The sequence below is a fragment of the Zingiber officinale genome, chromosome 5A (assembly GCF_018446385.1).
Source record: "Zingiber officinale cultivar Zhangliang chromosome 5A, Zo_v1.1, whole genome shotgun sequence".
Taxonomy (NCBI): domain Eukaryota; kingdom Viridiplantae; phylum Streptophyta; class Magnoliopsida; order Zingiberales; family Zingiberaceae; genus Zingiber; species Zingiber officinale.
Window position 1 is genome coordinate 140,017,243 of NC_055994.1, and position 25,164 is coordinate 140,042,406.

General features: G+C 34.8%; 2 protein-coding genes across 2 annotated transcripts; both read left to right on the forward strand.

Moving 5' to 3' along the window:
• The first annotated feature begins 10,803 nt into the window (after positions 1-10,803).
• Positions 10,804-14,651, forward strand: LOC121980089. Its single transcript, XM_042532056.1, has 7 exons — positions 10,804-11,331; positions 11,417-11,902; positions 12,317-12,517; positions 12,910-13,141; positions 13,225-13,690; positions 14,089-14,233; positions 14,502-14,651. Exons 1-7 carry the CDS (start codon positions 10,945-10,947, stop codon positions 14,649-14,651), a joined length of 2,067 nt encoding a protein of 688 aa, XP_042387990.1. The 5' UTR covers positions 10,804-10,944.
• Positions 14,652-16,078: 1,427 nt separating this feature from the next.
• Positions 16,079-25,164, forward strand: LOC121982110 (elongation factor Tu, mitochondrial-like). The gene is made up of 12 exons (XM_042535019.1): positions 16,079-16,379; positions 17,239-17,314; positions 17,545-17,637; positions 17,892-17,966; positions 18,622-18,726; positions 18,821-18,911; positions 18,995-19,200; positions 20,496-20,579; positions 21,049-21,114; positions 21,201-21,263; positions 21,545-21,785; positions 24,765-25,164. The coding sequence occupies exons 1-12, from the start codon at positions 16,198-16,200 to the stop codon at positions 24,833-24,835; spliced, it is 1,353 nt and encodes a 450-aa protein (XP_042390953.1). The 5' UTR covers positions 16,079-16,197; the 3' UTR covers positions 24,836-25,164.

The window sequence follows — 25,164 nt, forward strand, 5'->3', positions numbered from 1 at the left end:
TAGAAAAGATAGAGGAGCTTGAAAATAGAAATACTTCAAAAGATAACACTCAAAAGAATGAGCACAGTTCGTGATGGAGATTGGGGTAGCAAAGCTAGAGATAAAGATAAAGATGAGGACATTGAGGTTGGTCATAGTCTCTCGACATCAGATCATAAATATGAAGCTGAGAGATGAAGGCTAAGATAGAAGTCTTGAAAACTGCACAAACACTTGTGGCAAGTGGAATACTTGGATGCATATTAGATTAAAGCAGTGTTGGAACATTGTTGACAGTGAAATCTTTGATTGTTAGAAATTCATGATTTTTGTGCTTGACTTGGAGAAATTTGTGAGCTTTGTAAAATTATTATTAGATGAATAAAAGTTATGTATTCACATTTTTATTGTATTTTATAATTTTTTATTTCTATTTTAATAAGTGATCAATAAATTATGATAATTTTTAAATTTTAAATTTAAATTATATATTTTAAATAAATATTAGTGATAATTGTATGATATTTTAATTGCAACGCGCATCACGCGCTGCGAATGTTGTTAACAACAGCGCACAGTGCGCATTGCAAATGTTGTTAACAGTAGCGCATGGTGTGTGCTGCGAATGCTTTTATTCGCAGTGCACCGTGTGTGCTGCGAATGCTTTTAACCTCAGCGCGCGATGCGCGCTGTCATTGTTTTATGACTTTTAACAGCTTGCAGTTATGCAGCATGTAATGTGTGCTGCGGATAGCATATTTGCACGCTGCGGAAAGTCATATTTGGTGTAGTGAGAATACGAAAATGAGATTAAGAGTAGAGAAGATGTGTGTGAAAAAATGATGAAATGGGCTCTCTATTTATAGAGTTTTGATAGTAACGGACACTAAATCATAGCCATTGATCGAAAAATGGTCAAATGATCCTAACCGTTAAAAAAAAAGCCCAAAAAACCCTCCCAACGGCTACGAACCGCCGATTAACCGGCGGTTCCAACGGCTATGAACCGTCGGTTAACCGGCGGTTCAAGCCGTTTAAGGGGGAAAAAATTACGACCGAATCGTCGGTTCAACTCGTCGGTTCGTCGGTTTTACAGCGAATGAACCGGAATCGGCCCGGTAACTTGCCGGGCCGGTTCCGGTTCGAATCGGCGAACCGAGTCAACGGGCAACAGACCTGTTGACCCGGTTACGAGCCCCGCCCGGGTCCGGCCCAGACTCGGCCCGGTCGGGTCTAATCAGACCTGGATCATTACTCTAGAATCATCGATTATATAAATCAAACAGGATTTTCGTTGATAATCTTAGGGGAATTTCTCAAAAGCACCTGGTTTGGAATGGTCCAAAACCAAAAGGCACCTTGAGGTTTGAGACTACTCAAAAAGGTGCACATCTTTTCTAGTTTATCCCTTTGTCAAAGTTTACTTGTTCTTCTATTTTCTCTTTCTGTTCTACCTGCAACAACTTTTCTCTCTTTCTTTCTTTTTAAATTAAATTAAACTTTTTTTCTCCTTGGCATGCATACACCAACCACAATGATGTTAATTTTTAAAAACCAGCATCACAACTTAATTACACTAGCACTGCTGTGGTGCTACATTCATCAATGAGTTTTAGTCGGAACCCATTGATGGACCTACAAGATCTAGATTTTTGAAAAGTTGACCTGTAATGGAAGTGGGCAGTACAATGAAGGTATTTATGGTGTTCATATAAATCATGCCTAGTTCTGACATCTCTACAATAAATTATATATATGTGTTAATTGTCTTAAAGTTATAAACTTTAAAAACTTTATAATCATCGTCGTTAATAACTTCAAGCTAATATATTTGTGCACATATAAACTCTGAGGCACTTTAGAAACTTGTAGCACTTAGAATGCGTTCGATTGGAGTTCTCTAGGTTAATCAATGGGTTATGATCGAAACCCATTGATGAATCTAGGATATTTGAATTTATGAAAAGTTACATGTAATGAAAAAGGATAGTACAGTAAAGGTGTTTATGATGTTCATGTATGATTCTGAGATCCCTACAATAAGTTATGTATACGTGTCAAATGTTTGCTTCCAGAGGGTATAACTTTTACTCAAGTATTAGAACAAGACGATCTTTTGGTTTGAAGTGAAACTCGTTCAGAGATCTACATTTGTTACCGAGTGAAAATCCATAACAATCCAACTTCAAGCCCAAAAAAATATATTTTAAAACCTTTTCGGGTTTATCAATGGGTTTCAATTAAAATATATTGATGGGCTGAAACCCATTAATGGACCTAGAGAGCTTTGATCAGACTCATTCCAAGTGCTATAAGTTTTTGAAGTGCTCTGGAGTCTATATGTGCCTAGAGATGTCAGTTTGAAGTCATTAACATCAATGATTAAAAGATTTTCAAAGTTTATAACTCGTAGGCAATTGACATTTACACATAATTTATCATAGGAATGTTAGAATCAAACATGAACAACATAAATACTTTCACTATACTATCTCTTCCATTATATGTTAACTTTTTAAAAATCCAAATCCCCTAGGTTTAATGATTTTTAGCTAAAATCTATTGATCGACTTAGAACTTTGATTGAACCTATTCCAACTCTTGTGTGTAGGACCGTGATCGTTCGATAGAGGGGGGGTGAATATCGATTCGAAAACTCGAGTGTAAAAGTACGCAGCGGAAAAGTAAATGAACACAGTTGATTTTACTTCGTTCGGAGCCTGTGACGACTCCTACTCGAAGGCCCGTGGTCCTTGACCACTTTCGTTGGGCAATCACTAGCAATTCGAATATGATTACAAAAGGAATACAAGAAATGCTAATGAAACAAAGTAATACCAACAAGGAAATTAACCAAAGAAGAAGGAGCACTTTGTCGGAGCTTTGCTAGCGTCGTAGGAGCGTAGAGCAGCAGGACTAGCAGTCGAAGAGTTCTCAGATGTTGTTTTGAAGCTCCCCTCTGACCCTCCTTTTATATGAGGCTCGGGGCGCCCTGGTGAGACGTGGCAGGTCCAACTGGCGAGCTCCACGTGGCGACGCGTAATCGGGATAAACATCGCCTCCTGGGCGCCCGGATCCCTTCCGGGCGCCTGGACCTCCGGGCGCCCGGACCACCTTTCTCCAGAAACCAGCTTTCCTACAAGACAAGGTTAGTCCGAGGCAAATAAATAATGTATATCCTGCAAAATAGAGTGTTAGCACAGTTTATAAATTTGACATAAGAAGTATGACTTAGATTCCGTCTTTCCGAGACCGGAATCTAGTCACGATCTCGACTTAGATATCCGAAATGGATCTAAGCCGGATCGACGCCTAATGTTCCCTTCCCGGGAACGCGTCCTCGCAGTCACTCCCCTCCAGTGACTTACCTTACTTACTTGCCAGACGTCCGGTCATCCCTTCGACCCGTCTGGACTTCTCGCCAGCTATCCGGTCAGCCCGTCGAACTAGCTGGACTTCTCGCCAAGCGTCCGGTCAGCCCGTCGACCCGCTTGGACTTCTCGCCAGCTATTTGGTCAGCCCATCGACCTAGCTGGACTTCTCGCCAAGCGTCCGGTTAGCCCGTCGACCCGCTTGGACTTCTTGCCAGCTATCCGGTCAGCCCGTCGACCTAGCTGGGCTTCGTGCCAAACATCCGGTCAGCCCGTCGACCTGTCTGGACTTCTCCTGCACACTCGATCAAAGTGTTAGACAACAACATACTAACTTAACCTGATTTGTCATTCATCAAAACCTGGGTTAAATCGTTAGTGCTAACCGCACCAACAATCTCCCCCTTTTTGATGGAATGACAACCTGGTTAAGTTAGTGAAAACATATGCATTTATGTGGTTTTAAAGTTAGTTTGTATTTTCAGTTTGGTTCAGTTAACTTAACCACCTAACCCTCCCCCTTTGACATTCATCAAACATAAGCATTGATTAAGTAAACATAGACTTTTGAAATGTCAAGATAAGCAGACAAAGTAAAAAAAATGTCAAGATAATCTGGGGGAGTTTAAACTTTTTGAAAACTTGTTTGAAGCATTAGCTTTTAGCTTTTAGAAAAACAACTTTCAAACATAAGTGTATAAGTTCTAAATTTCAAGATCAAGTTTTAAATTTCCAAGACACGTTTCAACTTTGAAACGCTTTTCAAACATAAGTTTTCAAAATCAAAATTCCAAAACTAAGTTTGAAAAATCCAGTTTTCAAAACTGATTGAAATTAATTTTTCAACACTAAGTTTGTAAAAGATTCAATTTTCAAAATTAAGAAAAATGATTTTGAACTTTACTTTTGGTTTTCAAAAATAATTTTGTAGAATTCTTTTTCCAAAATCAAATTTTCAAAGTTCAAAAGTACTAGTTTCAAAACGATGGTTTAAAATACTAGAAAAGTTCAGTTTTCAAGGACTAAGTAAAAAGAATAAAAAGTGTGTGATTTAAAACAAACAATTGTGAGTTGATTTAAGAAATTTTTCCCAATTTTAAATAGGTTGATTTTGAAAATTGATTTTTAAACTTTGATTTTCAAAATTAAGTTTAAAATTCGATTTGAAAAACTGAATTAGTTTTATTTCTCCCCCTGAACCTGACATAAAATTTTGAAAATATTTGCTAAATATATTCAAAGTAGAAAAAAAATTGAGGTAGAATTTTCTAGAGAGATTTTAAAGAGAAGATTAAAAAATAACACTTAAGGAGATAATTAAAAACCTCCCCCTGAATTTGATACTCCTTTAATTTATTAATCCTCCTTATTTATTACTCCTCTTAATATAAAATTTTACAACCGTAACATATTTTCGTACCTAAGTGTTTTAGGCGATTGTATAATTATCTTTATAAAATTGTTTATTTAAATTTGACTAAACGTAATTAACGTTAGATTCAGTTGAAATGAGTTAACCTTTAGTGTAATGTTAAGTAAGATAAGTTGTTATTAATTCAATAATTAATCAATATTAATAATTTATTGATTAAATTTTGCTTGATTAAAATGTTTTAAAATAATTTTTAAAATACTTTTTAAAAGAGTTTTTAAAATGATTTTTAAAAGGTTTTAAAAGAATTTTTAAAATTTTTAAAATGATTTTTAAAAGGTTTTTAAAAGAATTTTTAAAATTTTTAAAATGATTTTTAAAAGAGTTTTTTAAAATAATTTTTAAAATGTTTTAAAATAATTTTTAAAATACTTTTTAAAAGAGTTTTTAAAATGATTTTTAAAAGGTTTTAAAAGAATTTTTAAAATTTTTAAAATGATTTTTAAAAGAGTTTTTAAAATAATTTTTAAATTGTTTTAAAATAATTTTTAGAATACTTTTTAAAAGAGTTTTTAAAATGATTTTTAAAAGAATTTTTAAAATTTTTATAATGATTTTAAAAATAATTTTTAAAATGTTTAAAATAATTTTTAAAATACTTTTTAAAATAGTTTTTAAAAGGTTTTAAAAGAATTTTTAAAATTTTTAAAATGATTTTTAAAATAATTTTTAAAATGTTTTAAAATAATTTTTAAAATACTTTTTAAAATAGTTTTTAAAGAATTTTGAAGATAATTTTAAAATAATTTAAAGATTTTAAAGTTAAATTTTTAAGTTAAATATAAAAATTTTAAAGTTAAATAATTTTTAGGTTAAAATAAATTTTTAATTTAAAATATTTTTTAGGTTAAAATAAATATTTAAGTTAAAATAATAAATTTTTAAGTTAAAATAGTTTTTTTAGGTTAAAATAAAATTTGCATTTAATATAATTTTTAGGTTAAAATAAATTTTTAAGTTAAAATAATAAATAATAAATTTTTAAGTTAAAAAAAAGTATGTTTAATTTTTAAAATAATCTTTTTTTAAAAAAAATTAAGTTTTTAAAATAAATTTTTAAGTTAAAAAAAATTAATTTTTAAAATAGATTTTTAAAAAAATATAATTTAAATTTAATTTAATTTAATTTGAAATTTGAAAATTAATTTTACTTAATTTCAATTTAGTGTGAAAGTTAATTAATTTAATCCTTATTCATCTCACCCAATCTAGATTATCAATCAGGGAATTCTATAATTTTGTGAGATGAATTAGATTTAATTACAGAGTTTGGTTTAACTTGTGTTAGATTCAGATTTAACTTTGGCCTCAACAAATAGGCATTTTTCGGATAAACTTCTAAGCTTGGTGAGTCACTTGGACGTCATTAGAAGTAACCAACCTTTCGAGGTTTTCCGAATAGTCCTATCCACGGAGCTTAGTACTAAACCTTGGTCTAACTAGTTAGGATCCATTTAAAGGTAGCTTCGGTCGGTTCCACTTGGTCAAATGCACCAGATTGAAGCCATATCTTTCTAGACATGCGATGCCCAAGCTTCCCCAACGTACTATCATCAAAAAACTTCACCAGTACCATGATTTAAGTTAAACTTTAACCCTCTTTAACTAGTCCTAATTACCCTGTCGGGTAGGTTGGTTTGGGTTACCCTTTTCGGGTAGATTAGTTTTGGAGGTGCCAGCTATTCTGGAGCCTCCTCCTGAATTATTAGCAATTAATTTAAGATTTTTGTATAATTAGAGTTGGTTTTAGTTAAGTTTTAATGTTTAATTTGTAATTTAAATTTAAGTTTTTAATTTTGAATTAATTAAATTGGTCAAATTATCTTTCTTTAAGAGAGTGTATTTAATATTTGAATTTCCTTTCAATTTCAATTTTATTGGGTTAATTGAATTATCTTTTTTTAATAACTTATTTTTAAAGTTTAAGTTTTTATTTATTTTAAAATTTGAATTAACTAAACTGTTTGAATTATATTTTCTTAACGGTTTATCTTTTAGCTTTTTATTAATTGTTAATTTTGAAATTTCTGGATTATTTTTGTTTAATATGTTATCTTTAACATTTAATTTTAAGTTTGTTAAATTCCGTTTTGATTTTATTTTATCCTTATATTTTCTTTGCCTTTTAAATTGATATGGTTAATTGAATTTATTAGATTAGTTTTATCTTTAAAGTTTAAATTTTTATTAATTAAATTATCTTGGTTTTGGATAGCATTTTCTAGACTGATTTTATCTTGATTATTAAATATTTTATCAGGGTATTTATTGATTTTATCCATTTTCTCATTTTTAGCATTTAAATTCAAATTTATTTTAATGTTTGATTTATTTATGTCTAAATGTTTACCTAATTTTAAATTTTCTGAATTAATTAAATTATTTGAGTTGATTTGGTCATTGTTTTGTTTGACCAAGTCAAGGTTGATGCCAAATTGATCAGAGTCTTGATTGACTTGATCAGAGTCTAGATTATTTTGTGATTTTGAATTTAAATCATTTAAATCTAGATTATCATGCACCATACTTGGACTAATTTCATAGTTATCATCATGCTGAATATTTAAACCACTATTAGCAGGGGTATTTTGATAAATATTACTAACCTTGAGCGCAACCCCTAATTCAGTAGGCTTCTCTGTTGGATTTGACTCGAGTCCACATTTGACTTTAACTTGATCTTCTAGCTCTATCGGCGTCTCGTGAAGCTTGATCAACTGGATCCACAGCTCATATGTATTCTTGTACTTTTCTAATCTACATAAAATATTGTTAGGTAAAACATTACAAATAATGTTATTTACCTTTTTGTTCAGTTCCGAGTTTTGAGTAGGTTTCCTCAAAATTAGCATATAATCGATGTCTATGCTTCCTAAGAAGCATTTCATTAATCGCTTCCAGTAGTTGAAGTCTTCATGATCGTATGGTGGTGGTTCGTGGGGGTTCCGTCCTTCTTGAAGAGTCATTTTTCTTGCACACAGAGAAACAGAAAAAAAAATCCCAAGACTTGGTCTTGGATTAGCAGTGATGAAAAAAATAATATTTCACTATTTTCGGGAAAAATAATAAAATATTAATAAAATATTTGAAAAAAAATATTATTTCAAAATTTTGAAAATGTAATATTTTTTAAATACTAAACAATGGTGAAAAGATGACGATGTATTTTTCAAAAATCGTTTTGGAGGGAAAAAACGAAAGGCGTAAGGTTTTATTTAAAAGACAAACAATATCTAATTTTTTCTTTAAAACGACCCCCCTTTGCTTGATTGGTGGTTGCACCAAATCAGAGCGGTACCTGCTCTGATACCACTTGTAGGACCGTGATCGTTCGATAGAGGGGGGGTGAATATCGATTCGAAAACTCGAGTGTAAAAGTACGCAGCGGAAAAGTAAATGAACACAGTTGATTTTACTTCGTTCGGAGCCTGTGACGACTCCTACTCGAAGGCCCGTGGTCCTTGACCACTTTCGTTGGGCAATCACTAGCAATTCGAATATGATTACAAAAGGAATACAAGAAATGCTAATGAAACAAAGTAATACCGACAAGGAAATTAACCAAAGAAGAAGGAGCACTTTGTCGGAGCTTTGCTAGCGTCGTAGGAGCATAGAGCAGCAGGACTAGCAGTCGAAGAGTTCTCAGTTGTTGTTTTGAAGCTCCCCTCTGACCCTCCTTTTATATGAGACTCGGGGCGCCCCGGATCCCCTCCGGGCGCCCTGGTGAGACGTGGCAGGTCCAACTGGCGAGCTCCACGTGGCGACGCGTAATCGGGATAAACATCGCCTCCCGGGCGTCCGGATCCCTTCCGGGCGCCCGAACCACCTTTCTCCAGAAACCAGCTTTCCTGCAAGACAAGGTTAGTCCGAGGCAAATAAATAATGTATATCCTGCAAAATAGAGTGTTAGCACAGTTTATAAATTTGACATAAGAAGTATGACTTATATTCCGTCTTTCCGAGACCGGAATCTAGTCACGATCTCGACTTAGATATCCGAAATGGATCTAAGCCGGATCGACGCCTAATGTTCCCTTCCCGGGAACGCGTCCTCGCAGTCACTCCCATCCAGTGACTTACCTTACTTACCTGCCAGACGTCCGGTCAGCCCTTCGACCCGTCTAGACTTCTTGTCAGTTATCCGGTCAGCCCGTCGACTTAGCTGGACTTCTCGCCAAGCGTCCGGTCAGCCCGTCGACCCGCTTGGACTTCTCGCCAGCTATCCGGTCAGCCCATCGACCTAGCTGGACTTCTCGCCAAGCGTCCGGTCAGCCCGTCGACCCACTTGGACTTCTTGCCAGCTATCCGGTCAGCCCGTCGACCTAGTTGGGCTTCGTGCCAAATATCCGGTCAGCCTGTCGACCTGTCTGGACTTCTCCTGCACACTCGATCAGAGTGTTAGACAACAACAGACTAACTTAACCTGATTTGTCATTCATCAAAACCTGGATTAAATCGTTAGTGCTAACCGCACCAATACTATGAACTTCTACCGTGCGTAGGAATCCAAATATACTTTATTGTTTTTTTTTAAAAAATCAATATCACAACTTAACACATTGTCGTGTTGGTTTTTAAAAACAAGCACTATAATAATGCTAGTGTAATTAAGTTATAATTTTGATTTTTAAAAATTAATATCATAATAATTGTTGCATGCATACAAAGTAGAAAAAATAAATTTAATCTAATTTAAGATGGGAGAAAATTATAATAAAAGATGATTATATTCATGTTGTATGTAAAGGGAAAAGAAAAGATATGAAAAAGTTAGGGGCCGTTTGGTTGGGTCGTTTTCTATTTTCATTTTCTTTTTTTTTGGAAATTACTGTTTGTTTTGTGTTTTCCATTTCCATTTTCTGGAAAATGAGAACTCATTTTCTAAGAAAACAGAAAATAACAAAATATCATTTTCTAGAGAAAATGGAAAACGCGCACAGAAAAATAGAAAACGGGAAAACGCGGCGTAACCTTGCGTTTCTGTCCTAAGCCCTAGTTTCTTCTCTCCACTCTCATTTTCCTCCCGAGCCCCTCTCCCGTGGTCTAGCTCCCTATCGCCGCCACCCATCCCTCTTCTTCCCCTCTCCACCGACGCCCCTCTACCACTGCCAGATTCACCACCGCCTCTTTCATCCTTTTCCTCCCTTCCTTCTTTCCTTGTAGCGACCACACAGCTCGTCGCCTTCCCTAACCTCGCGCTGAGAACGCACCCCTGGTCATCCCCGTCGTCGTCGTCGCCCTCTGCGCCATCAGGCTAGGGTTCTTCTCTGAGTCCGCCCTGCTGCCCTCCCTCTCCGATCGTCTCGTCATCCCTGTCGTCGCCGCCCTCTGCGCCATCGGGCTAGGGTTCTTCTCTGAGTCTGCCCCGCTGCCCTCCCTCTCCGATCCAGAAGCCACCTTCTCGTTCTAAAAGCTCCAGACATCTTTGGTTTGGATTCGTAAGATTCATCATTTCCTTCCTCCTTTTTCAGTTGATCTTTGTATTTGGATGAAGTATGGAATTTGAAATGAATAGAAATTTTGAAGAAGAAGTATATTTGACCTAATCTTGAATGCTCAAGTTTGTAGCTGTGCCACAATCTAACAGAAGCGTGATCAATGTGTGTTCTAACAAAAGCATGATTTTTTAATTTGTAATTTCTCACTAGTTAGTTTTATTATCTCCTTTTTTTTCCTATACAGTTGTTCAGATTGAGGTTGTTTGATGGCAATTGGTTTTTCATTTTGTTCAATTTGAGAAATGTGGGAATTTTCAAGGAGAGGACATAAAAATGTTGTATTTTTATACTTATAAAATGGCTATGATTATATAATAATTTTTTTTTACAAAAATAGATGGAAAGTTGTGTTCTTTATGTTGGAGTCAACCATTAGAATTGTTAGAATATGTAGGTTTAGTCTCACAAACTATATCTAGTCATTATGAATTACATTGGAGTTCATAAATCTATTTGTGATTATTCTCTTTTTACTTGAATAAAACAATGCATATCACAAGTACCATTGTCTATTGCAACTCAATCTCAGGGCCTTGTTTTCTCTACATTGGGGCATCAACTTACTAGATGAAAAGGTTAAAACTTGGATGTACATTCCAATTTTTTTCTCTACATGCTTGTAACTTGCTTAGGGTATTGCTTTGGGTATTACATTTTCTAATATATGTTGCTCTACATTTTTATGTCGCCTTTAATATTGGCAATTTTTAGAGATTACATTATGGGAGGGCATAATCCAAGTATCGAAATTGAGAAGTATGATTGGTCAAAAACAAATGTTGCCATGTTTGTCGATATCATTTATGAAAAAGTGAAGCACAATAAGCTACAAACATCTACCTTCACTAATACGGTTTGGGAGGAGATCAACAAAGAATTATATCAGGTTACGAACAAGAATTATGGTGTAGAAAGGCTCAAAGGTAAATGGAATCGTCTACGCACAAGACAACGCCTTTTTGCAGCATTGCTTGCACATACTGGTGTGACAATGGATCCTGACACCAATAAAGTGAATGCTCCAGAGGAAGTGTGGGCAGAATTTTATCTGGTAAATACTTATATCTAATCAAATATATAATTTTATTGTATGTTTATGTATAATAAAATGCATTTTTTTGTAATCAATGGAACAGAAAAATAAAAAGGAGTATAAGTCAATACGAAAGGAAGGATGTGATCATTTTCACATTCTTAGTGAAATTTTCGGCGGGACAACTGCAACTGGTGATATGCATAGAGCTTCTACTCAATTACCTCCCACATCTGATGAAGAGAGAGAGCTCGAAGAAGCATTTATTAACAGAGGTGTCAGCTCATATGTTGAAGTTGTCGATGATGAGAATGAGGACGTTGGAGGGGAACCTAACAATCGCCGACGTCGTAGTACAGAATCAACTGAGAGTCATCGACGTAAAGATCCTAAGCGTTCAAAAACTGAAAAATATGATGCTTATATGGACAAGTGGAGTGATACCTTGCAACACCTGAGTCAAGAATCTATTGCTAGGCAAAAATACCTGGATTTGAGGGCTGCTAAGTTAGAACGCGAACAAGAAATTTCTTCCTCTACTGGAACGAGCGGGTTCAGTGATCCTTACTCTATAGATATGTGCATGCAGGTTTTAAATCAGATGGATGACTTATCAAACCAAGTGTACACAAAAGCTACAGAAGCTTTCGGTAAACCTTGGCTACGAGAGGTTTTCATGAAAATTCCATCAAATAGGAGAGCTGGATGGTTGGATTGCCTCAATCTCGACCGTGTGTAGGGTCATATGTTGACAAGTTCATGGGGATTGCTTTTATTACCTAGCCGGAGACTTTTTAAGTAATGATGATTTTTGATTTTGTGACTTGAATGTGTAAGACATATTTGCTATTTTGTGGATTGAATGTTTAAGACATATTTGATATTTTGAAATTTAATGTTGATGACTATGTCATGCTTTTTAAATTTTAATTGTTTATTGGTTTGCCTCAATTCATAATTAATTTTATACATGTGTGCTGAGTTTAATATCGATTTATTGCAGATCATGTCAAACTCTGATGATGAATCTGATGACTATGATGAATTAGGCCCAGATATCAATTTGCTTCTTATTTTGAGCCATGCAAATGATTTTTTTCATGAAATGACTCAGTTTCATAGATCTATTGATCGGATGCCTTGTCGAACGTCATCCCTTACTGGGAGGATGTATATTCAAGAAATACTTGATGGGCACCCTCAAGTTTGCTTTGATAATTTTCGTATGTCGAAACATGTGTTCATGAATTTTTGTAGGACATTAAAAGAGATGAATCTATTACAAGATGGAAAGAAAGTTACTGTTGAAGAAGGTGTCGCTATGTTCTTACTAATCATCGGGCACAACACACGACATCGAATATGTGCAGATCGATTTCAACATTCATTGTACACTTGTAGCAAGTGGTTCAAACGAGTTTTACGAGCTGTTTGTACATTGGGCACACATATTATTCGACCATATGAACACAATGGCGTCCATCCTCGCATATTGCATAATCTAAAGTGGTTTCCATATTTTAAGGTATATATTTTACCCTAATGTATCTAGTTACATTAACAACATATCTTTACTAAGACATTGTGTATTTTTAGAATTGTCTTGGAGCTATTGATGGAACTCACGTATCGGCATGGGCACCGACATCAATTCAAACATCTTTTCGTGGTAGAAAGGTTATTGTCACACAAAATGTGATGCTTGTATGCGATTTCGATATGCTTTTTACATTTGTGTATACGGGCTGGGAGGGGACAGCAAATGATTCAAGGGTGTTCATAGACGCTTTGACTAGGCATGAAAATCATTTTCCTAAACCTTGCGGTGGTAAGTAATAGAAAAAATTCTCTATATATATTCATTTATGTAGGTATTTTACATTATTAATTAATATGATAATACTATCACAGATCAATTTTATTTGGTTGATTCTGGTTACCCAAATATGCCGGGGTTTCTTGCTCCGTATCGAGGTCAACGCTATCACTTGAGAGATTATCGACGACAAGGCAGACCAAGGGGGAAGGAAGAGTTGTTCAATTATAGGCATAGCACATGTCGTAATATTATTGAGCGATGCATTGGGGTGCTTAAGGCAAGGTTTCGAATTTTAAAGGATATGCCAAACTATCCAATTACTAGCCAAAGATTAATTCCACTTGCATGTTGTGCGGTGCATAATTTCATACGTCGGCATCATGCAATGGATAATTTATTTATAGAGTATTCATCTGAAGATATGCTCATGTCTGGAGTTGAAGATAGTTTTGGTGATCAAGAGCCGATTCCAATTGATCCAAGCCAAACAGCTCAGATGGGACACATACGTGATGACATTGCAAGCCATATGTGGAATGATTATGTGGAGCATCATCCGTAATTAGCTAATGTCTGGTTTCAGCCTTTTATGGCTCTTGATTTTGTTATGAATGACTGTTATAATTGGCTGTTTTTTGTTTTTGAATTTTGGTTGGGAAGCATTTTGTTACAATCTGTAATTAGCTCAGATGGGAAGCTTGTTGTTACAATCTGTGGCTCTTGATTTTTGTGAAGGAATAGAAAAGAAAGTTGTTGTTACAATCTGTGGACTTTCTTTGAGACCTACAAATTTGAAAATTAATGTCTCAAGTACATAGCATATGTGAGAGGAGTTTGGAACTCTGAATGTTGTGAGGATTGCTGCATATGAACTCTGAATGTTGTGAGGATTGCTGCATATGTTCTTTTTTGCTTATATGATCCTTACTTTTTTTATTTTCTTTTTTGCTGCATAGTTCCCCTCCTCCTCTAGTCATTAAGGTAACAAGCAGTCTTGTTGAAATGATTCAACTTGTGACGTCTTATTTCAGAGGTATTGATCTAACTGAGGCATTGCGGCTCCAGATGGAAGTTCAGAAACGCCTTCATGAACAACTACAGGTATCTTTTATAGTTGAGTTATGAGCATGCTTTTCTATTGTTTTATTTCTTTTTTGTATCTTTGACATGATCCAGGCCATAAATTTATGGAATTTTATTTGGTATTTTTCTTAACAAACAATTGTTAATGAATGTTGCGTGATTGTTGATTTCACATCTAACTTCAAAAAACAAGCAGCAGCCTCAAGCGTTAAACTGTATTTGTCCCAATTATTCTTGTTCAACTCACAGCTGTATCGTCGGTAATATTTTTTGTATTCTGTACCAGCAACAGCTAATGCAAGTCAGAATTGATTTTCAACAGATTCAGAGAAATCTACAACTCAGAATTGAGGAGCAAGGGAAGTACCTGCAAGTGATGTTTGAGCAGCAATGCAAGTCAACCATGAACAAATTCAACACTCTTTCCACTGCATAAGAGCCATCAAGTGTATGTTCTGATCCGATTGACATGGCTGCGAAGACCGATACCTCCATCAATTCAAAGGGAGCAGAAAGTTCCAAGCAAACAGCTACCAAAAGGAAGATGCCAGAGCTTGATCCTTCAAATCCAAGTAATGCAGATGCTATCATCGGGTGTAGATTTTTCAGTCTCACCTTGAGATGGTGGCAGGTTTTGGGAAAACCATTTCAAGTTGTTGTATAAGGTGGCAATGTCGCATTGTGCAGGATGAAGACTAGTCTTTTTTGTTCAAGACAATTATGTCATAAAATATGTTGACTGGAGATATTTATTCCTTCAATAAAAGTGTTAATGCAATGAGTTGTGCGTTTATGAAAGAATCATTTGATGTTTTGAATTTGGATTCTATGTTTAAGGGTTAATTTGACTGGAGATAATTATCATAGCTTTGTTGCGCGTGTTAAAACCTTGCTCTTTTCTGTGTTACTCTTTGTCGTAAGCGTCTACACATCAATGTTAGAAGATGTGTGTGTCTGTTTGTTTGTAAATAAATTTACAACAATAACTAGACATCAATAACACTTAATAGTTATAAACGAAATAAATATATGATCTTTGCAGAGCAAGTGGCGCATTGAAGGGCATTGTAAAATTCTCAGATATAAGTATAAACAATTAGAAAGATCAAATCCAGGAAAGCAACCTAAACATAAATCTAGTTTAAAAAACTTAAATCTAGTATAAAATAACATTCATATATAAATCTATTTTTTTTCCATATAAACATACCAAACGCATTTTCCAGTTTTCTTTTCTAGAAAATAGAATTACTGTATATCATACCAAACACATTTTCTGTTTTCTAAAAACAGAAACAGAAAACAGGAAAACAGAAATAGAAAATAGAAAACAGAAAATAGAAAATATTTTCCAAACCAAACGCCCCCTTAACTTTCCTAAAGAGGTAAAATGGGAAAGAGATACATCCTTTAGACATCTTAAATCTTGAGGTATCTTTTGGGCAATCCTAAATCTTGGATGCGTCCTTTGAAAAATTGTGAAGAATTCATCATCTCTGTTTAAATTTATTTATTCAATTTTGTTTGATGGTGTATATATTAAAGGAAGGTAAATAAGCTTTGCCACAGAAATTCTCCCTACGTATTTTTCTAATTAAGTTCGCACTCCAAGTTATTTATCATCCAATTGTCAAGCTGTGATGCCTTTCCAAGCTTGACACATGAGAGGTATTGGGGTCGAAACTTGACGTAATCGAGTATAATTTTCTTCATGTCTTTATCATTTGTACTAATGGCTAATAGACATTCGTGATTTACCTCCTCTGTGTTGACCTAGGGATAAATTGACGGGGGTGTTGGGACGAACGAATCACCTTTTGCCACATGTGATGCCTTTCCAAGCTCTTCATTTCACCCAGAACTACCGGTCCGGAATCCAGACCGGTTCCAACCCTCTCTCCCCAAAACCCTAACTCGAAGCATCAGCGTTTAATTTCGTCAACCCACAGTCACCCTGCGCAGCGATCGCCCAGTTTCTTCCCATGGCCATAGTGGCTGCTCTGAGAAACCATAGTTCAAGGCGGCTTCCACGCTTCACCTTCTCCTCACCTCTCCCAACTTCATGCCTCCGCGCGGACTCCCAATGTGTGCCCAGCCCCACCAGTGGAAGCGACACCGCGGTGGCGCTTTGGTGGAGGAGGTCTATGGCCACCTTCACCCGAACGTAAGACTCGCAATGCCCCTTTTATTAGTTGAGCTTTTGAAACATGCCGAAAAAAATTTGATTTTTAGCAGAACGAAGGAGAAATCCTTCATTTTGGCCTCAATGAGTGATACGCTGGTTAGTTCTTTTCGTAGGCATTGCCTTCTTGAAACGCAGTACAGATAACTTATCGACTATCTCATGTTATATTTTGCTGTACAATCAATGAATTATCCATGTTGTCCAAGTTATCGGGTTTAATTCTTCTGTCGCTTCAATGTCTTCTCTAGCTGGTTCCATCCAACAAATTCTTATTACTTGAACCTTTTAAATTCGATGAGAATTTTTCGGTTTGCTGAGTAGTAGTAGTAATTATTAGAGTCAAGCAGCTCTTTTGCTAGTTAATCTATATTTCGACTTGCATAGCCATTTGACTGGATAGCCCCGGCATTTGACCACACCAAATTTAGTTCTGGTTCTCTTTTTTTTTTTTGTTTCTTTTCTCTTCTCTACTTTACTGGTCAAGTTACAGTGGATATTTTGGGATTTTAAAACTCATACCACGCAATAAGTCAAATTTAGATTGTTGCTGTCTATTGGCTATTCATCACAATTCGCTACTTCCCTATTGAAGAGGATCCAATTGGCATCCATCAATTTTAAGTAAGGTGTCATGGCGGGGGTGTTCATTTTTTTTTGTGCTTGTTGAATTCTTCAGTTAAATTGTATTTCTAGTTTGGTTAACTACCCTTTTTTATTTATGTTCATTCAAATATTTGATGCATTTTGATAATCTTTTGTGTCACACTAATAATAGGAAGACACATAAGTGAAGAACTTTTAAGCAGTTTTGAGTTTAGTTTTTTTCTTTCTTTTATAGGAAACCTCATGTCAATGTTGGTACAATTGGGCATGTTGATCATGGGAAAACCACTCTCACAGCAGCAATTACAAAGGTTAGCTTGCCTTTCAGTTGTGATTTTTTTATTTGTTTTTGTTTTACTATCCAATTAGTTCATTTCTCTACATACTGTTGTTGTTTTTATGGATTTATGATGTAAATAATTTAGTTTTAGTCATTCTTTGTTGTCATAACTTCTATAAGCTAAAGCCAAATAAGTTTTATAACTGTTTACTTTGGTTTTTATGTACAGCTTTGTTCATTAAGATTTTTTTTTTTCTGTAGGTTCTTTCTGAAGAGGGAAAAGCTAAAGCAATTGCTTTTGATGAGATTGACAAAGCCCCTGAGGAGAAAGCTAGAGGAATTACCATTGCAACGGTTTTTTTTTTTAAATTTCTTTGATAATTCATTTTTTATTTTATATAAAAGGGCAGCCCGGTGCACGAAGCTCCCGCCATGCGGGGTCCCGGGGAAGGATCCATTGTACGCAGTCTTATCCTGTTTTTTGCAAGAGACTGTTTCCAGGATTCGAACCCGTGACCTTTTGGTCACATAGCAACAACTTTACCGTTGCGCCAAGGCTCCCCTTCTCATTTTTTATTTTATATGCAGATAATTTTTTGTTTTTGCAGGCACATGTAGAATATGAAACTGCAAAACGACATTATGCGCATGTTGATTGTCCCGGACATGCGGACTATGTTAAGGTAATATGGGAAACCATTATGTGTCCTTGAAAAGTTTAAATTATCCGATATTAGGAAAACCATTTGCATGATTAGCATACTCAAATCCTTTACGGGCGGCCTACTACCAGTTTGCCTAGTCTTGTTGGAGAAGTATTTAATTGCCAATTGTTATGGCTGAGTGACAATCAACACACTTGTTCTTCGATATTTTTTTTCTAATTCCTAGATTTTTATAACTTATCAAGTCTAAAATTTCATGCCAAAAACTTTGTGTGTGAAAAAGTCATGTCAAGAAAATTGTCTAACTTCATGTATCACTTCCATTGGCAATTTAATAGATTTTTCTTTAAAGTTAACTTTTAATCTCACATTTAGGTTGTTCTGAAATTCCTCCTATCAAATGCAAAAAATTGCTTAGAACTTTGCCAGAATTAAATATTTTATGAATCCTTATTTCTAAATCCATTGAAGGTCTTGTTACTAAATGCATTCTTGCATGCTGCAACTATATTGTGCATTGCTATGTTTGTTTTTCCTCTCAATAGTCAATTACCTCAGACTACCTAGTGTAAGCATCATCTTCAACTTGTCTTTTCTCATGAGCATATTTAATATTTTGTAGGAAAAACCAAATGTACTTAATATTTTGACTTATATCTTTGTTCAAAAATAGAATATGATCACTGGAGCTGCTCAGATGGATGGTGGTATCCTTGTTGTATCAGCACCTGATGGGCCAATGCCTCAAACGAAGGAGCATATTCTTCTTGCTCGCCAAGTAATATTGTTGTCATTCCATATTTGATTTTATTTTTCAGACACTATTTGGAGTATTTTTTTTATATTGATTCAATTTTTTCCTCATCATGTAGGTGGGTGTTCCATCACTTGTATGCTTTTTAAATAAGGTTGATGCTGTAGATGATCCTGAATTATTGGAGCTTGTAGAAATGGAGCTTCGAGGTATGGTCTTGGTTGATATTTTTTCCTTGTAGAAATTTGATACTTTTTCCATTGTGCTTGATATTCTCTTTGTTTAATTCTAGAGCTCCTTAGTTTTTACAAGTTCCCTGGGGATGAGATTCCTATCATTCAAGGCTCAGCATTGTCCGCTTTAGAAGGAAGAAATGAAGAAATAGGAAAGCAAGCTATTTTAAAATTAATGGATGCAGTGGATTCATATATACCAGATCCAATACGTCAGCTTGACAAATCCTTCCTCATGCCTATTGAAGATGTATTTTCAATACAGGTTTATATCATGACTTGACTAATTATTCAAATTTACTTTTAATCCTTTACAAAACTATTAAGGTTGTGAGAGTAATTTAAGATTATATGATATATGTCCTTGTTTTCAATTAGTCATATTGATTCTTATGATGCTCTATCAGAATTCCTTGGTGGTGAGTATTGAGAAAAGATCTACCTCTTGATTATTATGATCTTGCCATTAGATCATCTCACACATACAGCAGAATACCGGTTGATAATTTGGTTCTTGATTTTATGTTGAGAACGGAGATAAACATCTACTGCTCTTAATGTCCATATATACATTATCACGGTTCAAGTTGGAATTCCTTTGTAAAACTATGGATTAAAATCTTGAACTGTTTTGCCCGATATGGGCGAAACATCTCGTTCCATCCGCGGATTGGCATTGACACACAGTGTCGTCGCGACACGTCGCACGACCCTGCGATGCATCTAGAGGCATCGTGCGAGCCTGACAATGCCTCCGAAGGCGTCGCGAGGGCCTCGCATGCCCGCGGAACGTGAATGAGAATTATGATTTAATTAAATACTTAGGTTAATAAATTTAATCAACTCCTATCTATGATTGAGATAATTTAAAGAGGCTTAATTAAAATCTAATAAAATTATTCCATTATATATATATATATATATATATATATAAATTATTAATATTAAATTTTTTATTTTTAGTTAATATATTTTGTATTTAGGGAGTTGCATCTATTGAGGGAAAATTTAGAGAGACGTTTAAGATGATATGAACATGTACTTAGACGACCAATAAATTTTCGATTAGGCGATGTGAAACTATGCCAAATACTCATATCAAACGAGGAAAAGGAAGATCAAAAAAGACTTGGTTAGCAGTAATAAAATAAGATAAAATTTATTTAAGTATAGATGATGATATAGTAGGGGATAGAGTCCAATGACGTACAATGATCCATATACCCGACCCCACCTAGTAGGATAAAGTTTGGTTGTTGTTGTTTTTGCAGTTAATATATTTTATATTTAAAAAATATCGAAACTATATCGACACGATGTGCTACTGAAACTGTATCGTTCCGATCCGGGATCAAAATCTCGGCACGGCTTGAGATTTTAAACCATGTGCAAAACACTATAAATATACTTTAATCTTTTAATTTTTTTTCTTCTTTCATAATGTCCCTTACAAATCAATCTTTTCATGACATGCTTTGTGTAGTCTTTGATGTTCTAATTTCACTATCTGCTTGTACTACTTGAAGACTAATATCAAGAGCATGACGGTTGATGTTGCAGGGACGTGGAACTGTTGTTACTGGACGGGTTGAGCAAGGAACAATTAAAACTGGAGAAGATGTTGAAATTTTAGGATTAATGCAAGTGAGAGTTGTTTCCCTTAAAATTAGAGAATTAATTGAATTGACTATTGTTGTTAATATTTGCAAGAATTTATCTTTCTTATATGTGAATTATTTGTTGAAGGGGAGCCTTGGCACAACGGTAAAGTTGTTGCTTTGTGACCAAAAGGTCACGGGTTCAAATCCTGGAAACAACCTCTTGCAAAAAGCAAGGTAAGGCTGCGTACAATGGATCCTTTCCCGGAACCCCGCATAGTGGGAGCTTCGTACACCAGGTTGTCCTTTTTTTTATATGTGAATTATTTTTTAAATGGATGGATTTGAATATAATGCAGGTGAGAGTTTTTTTTTTCCTTCCTGATTGATCACATTCTTTTATTTATTAATGATATTTTTTTTTTTCATATTTTTCTATTATCAATATTTGTTTCTAGTTGAATTCTTCACATCACTTAACTAATATACTTGTCTCTTAAATTTCCTTTTATTAGGGTGGACCTTTGAAAACTACTGTCACTGGTGTTGAGATGTTTAAGAAGATCTTGGATCATGGACAAGTGAGTAGTTAATTTTTTGTTGTTTATTTTCTCCATTAGACTTCCTTAGATATCAGAACATATTATATAGTTTTTATGTAATCTAGGCTGGTGACAATGTTGGCCTTTTACTACGTGGGTTAAAACGTGGTGATGTGCAAAGAGGACAGGTGAGCATTAATTATCATAATTGTGCTTCAGACTGCTGAATTGCTACTTTGTGGCTTTGCAATATAACATTCTTTTATCGAAATTATCTATGACCAAATTATCAAATGTTGTTCTTTGTCTTCTATTTCAAGATATGAATGTGAAGACAACAATAGGTAAATTTGATACATAGGATTTCTCATGAAACTAAACTTGACTTCAAGACTCATGCTTTTGTGTTTTATGATTTGTATTTTCAGTTATGCATCAGTTTGTAACTTATAGTTTTTGATAAGTGTAGATAGTTTGCAAGCCTGGTACAATAAAGACATATACGAAATTTGAAGGAGAGATTTATGTATTGACAAAAGATGAAGGTGGTCGTCACACAGCTTTCATCTCAAAATACAGTCCCCAGTTCTACCTGAGAACTGCAGATATTACTGGCAGAGTTTTGCTTCCTGATCATATAAAGATGGTGATGCCTGGAGATAATGTCTCAGCTACTTTTGAGTTGATATCTCCTGTTCCCCTTGAACCAGGTACTTTATTGTGTTTTCCTTCGCTAGAGAAACAATGTTTCTATGAAATTGTTTGGTCATTTTGACAACCGTGATTAAGCGTCTGGTTTGCTAGACTTGCGTAGAGAAAATTATATGTATTAGTTGACATATAGCTTCATGTTGTAGATTATAATTCCTGATGTATTTCTTTTATGGATTTGTTGCATTTTGTGCTTGAAAAGGCTTTTATATCTTCCTCTTCTCCACCAGACCACTGTCATAGTGCTTTAGTATCTATTTACTAAACAATATGGCATGTGTTTGACACTTACACCTAGTGCTTATCTACAAGTTTACAGCTAAGATTTGTGTTAGTACAGCCCATATTTTAGTCCTTTTTCTTAAAAAAAAGATCTATTCGTCTCTTTGATATCATTGAATATTCTAAAATTTGGAAGTCTAGTGCAGGTTCTTAGGAAATTTTGCATTGCCTTTATATATGGTAATTGGCTATCTTTAGGTTAAGCTTGTTTTGCAATAGAAATCTGAAACCTGACAATGAAAATTTTCATATCCAGAATAGTACTATTTTGAATGTAGTAGATTGCTGCTGTGTTTCTATAGTTGTCTATTTCTCTGTTGCTACTTACCAAGTGAATTATTTTGATATCCAGATCAGTATTATCTTAAAACTAGTAGATTTACTGCTGGGCTTTTATCATTTCATGTCTCAATGTTAGTATTCACCATGTGCATAGTAAAATTATGGTTCTTTTTCTTGTAATTTTATTGCAAAACAAAGGCAGAATAGTGCAGACACTTCCGAATTTAAGTTTTTATAGTTTTATATATTATTTATTCCAATAAAAAAAATAGGCTGGGTGCAATGACAGTCTATATTTATTACTATTCCTTCTATTTTGGGGGCTAAAGCCTATAAGCATAATGGTAAATTATTCAGTATGTCAGGAATTTAGGAATAATTATGTTTTTGTATATTCAGAGATACTCTTCCCTTTTGTCTCTTGTCATTAGAGTGCCTAATTAGTTATTAAGGTACACAATCTATGTTGCATCTACAATATCAGAACCAAAATGGTGCACCAATATGAAAGTGGGAGGGAAAGTTGAGAAAGTTTTTAAAAAGCATATGCAAGTGGTATACAGTCTCCCCGGGACCCCGTATGACGGGAGTTTCGTGCACCGGGCTGCCCTTTTTTATATGCAAGTGGTATACAGTCTTTCAATTGCATTGCATATATGTATACAGGAGCATATTTGATCAATAAAGGACATTCTAGTACATGAAGCTCCCGCCAATGCGGGTCCGGAAGGGTCTATAGCACGCAACCTTATCCTGCTTTACAAGAGACGATTTTCCAAATTCAAACTTGTAACTTCCAGGTCACAATAACTTTATCTTTGCACCTACGCTCCCCTTCAGCATATATGATCGATATTAATATATTTAAAAATAGTATTGGTAATAAGGTCAGCATATATATACACACATACAACAATGTTACCCTACTTACGGTGCTCACTTTGTGAGTATCAAGTATATTTTTTTAGAGCTTAAGGTTTAGGTTTTATGATTTTGGGTTTGTGTTATAATATTTAAGCTAAAGAAATAAAAAAAAATTACACATGGTGCTCACCTTCCATAGGGTATATATATATATATCCATTCAAAACAAAAACATATGTAATTATACAAACAAAAACACATGCTATATAACAATATATATTGATCAACAATGTAAAACAAATGTGACATGTTTCAATTAACATAAAAAAAATTACCACACTAAAAAATTAGCTTATAGAGTGCTTTGTGATCAGAGTTCTCTGAGGAGGAGAACATAACATAAAAAACAAACCATTATTGTTTGAGGAGAGACCAACCTAATAATTAGAGTTTTATTGGATCGTGATCCTCCCTAGGTTCGAATTAACTATAGTGTAGTTTTTGAATGTATGCTTAATGCATTTATTATACTGAAGCCAATTACATAGGCCACTTTTTAAACAATGGTACAAGATTCACTGGGCTTATGAGATTTGTTGTTAGAAGTAAACAAACTCCTTTTTCAAACATGGGAAATCACATGAGCTTTGTTTATCCATCATTCAAAACATTATCCATTATATTTACCTTACCTCCTTTCCACCTTTACTATTTTTCCTTCCTGTAACCTTCCGCCCATTCTAGTTCTTCCTTTGACTTCTTGATTCATTTCCTTAGCTTCGATGACAACATAGTAGAACAAAGACATTGGGTCCATCTAACTTGTCAGAGTTGAGTTTCCATTGTTGATCTGCACATGGATTTCATCATTTTTAAATATCAGCTAAGATGGATGTAAATGGTGATTTGTCATTGGAAATTTGATCTACTTTGGAATCTTAGGTTAATTTCTGAGGATCTTTACATAATCATGTTTCTTTTTCATAGTTGTATGGATGATGACAGAAATCTAGACCTAGTCAGTTTGGATTCGGAGGTAATCATTCTACGTAGGATTCTCTTTCGAAATCCTGAGTTTGAGAAGCTACCAATTGTTTGGTGTCTCCAATGACAGTATTGGTATGCTAGATTAGCATTTGGGTGACTAGAACTGGAAAATTCTGGATCCCTATCTATATGCCTGAGTTTGAGTTGAATCTGATTCAATTCATACTTCCATGAAGATTATGTTACGGTTTAAAGGTTTTGTGATGCCTTTTGAGATTATCCATATATATCTTCAACAAGTCATGAATGTCGACTACCTGACCAAGGGGAGAGGTGAAATACCAATCAAAACTATTCATTTTTAGACATGGTGTGTAAGGGATACATGTCTTCGCCTTGTTGAAAGTAAGAGATGCATGGTTGCTTAACTCTGCAACAAGGGATGCTACCTTAATTGTTTGTCGATTCTTGATTCCTTACGAACAGTTTACATATAAAGTTACACTATTTTTTCAGTATTTGGGCCTATAACTCGAGCATAAAACTTTTATTTCCTGATTCAGGGCAAAGATTTGCGCTTCGAGAAGGTGGGAGAACGGTCGGTGCGGGAGTTGTGTCGAAAGTGATCAGCTGAGGTTTCTTCCCACTTCACTATATACCTAGCTATTTGCCTCAGATACCGGAACAAAATATTTCGCCACATAGCTTGTTTTTTATATTTCAATTGGTTTGCTTTCCTTCTGAAAGCATTCGGTGATGCGGCTACATGAAATTTTTGGGCGTCTGAAACGCCAACGAATCATTCATGTTATGCCATCATGAATAATTAACCAAATGTTGTGAGCAAATTGGACAAACCATGTGAAAATCCTATACATGGTTTGATCACTAACTGATACGATTTAAGTTGTCATTTACATTTTTTTTGTTATTATTAGATTAAAGTTTCTAGTTCTATCGGTA

Bases quoted from the DNA above. Each gene is read 5' to 3' on its own strand.
- LOC121980089 (XM_042532056.1), top strand. From the start codon at position 10,945: ATGTTGCTCTACATTTTTATGTCGCCTTTAATATTGGCAATTTTTAGA. The intron at 11,903-12,316 runs GTTTTAAATCAG...GATTTATTGCAG, and splicing joins CTATAGATATGTGCATGCAG to ATCATGTCAAACTCTGATGA. The intron at 13,691-14,088 runs GTAATTAGCTAA...TTTGCTGCATAG, and splicing joins GATTATGTGGAGCATCATCC to TTCCCCTCCTCCTCTAGTCA.
- LOC121982110 (XM_042535019.1), top strand. From the start codon at position 16,198: ATGGCCATAGTGGCTGCTCTGAGAAACCATAGTTCAAGGCGGCTTCCA. The intron at 16,380-17,238 runs GTAAGACTCGCA...TTTCTTTTATAG, and splicing joins ATGGCCACCTTCACCCGAAC to GAAACCTCATGTCAATGTTG. The intron at 21,115-21,200 runs GTGAGTAGTTAA...TATGTAATCTAG, and splicing joins AGATCTTGGATCATGGACAA to GCTGGTGACAATGTTGGCCT.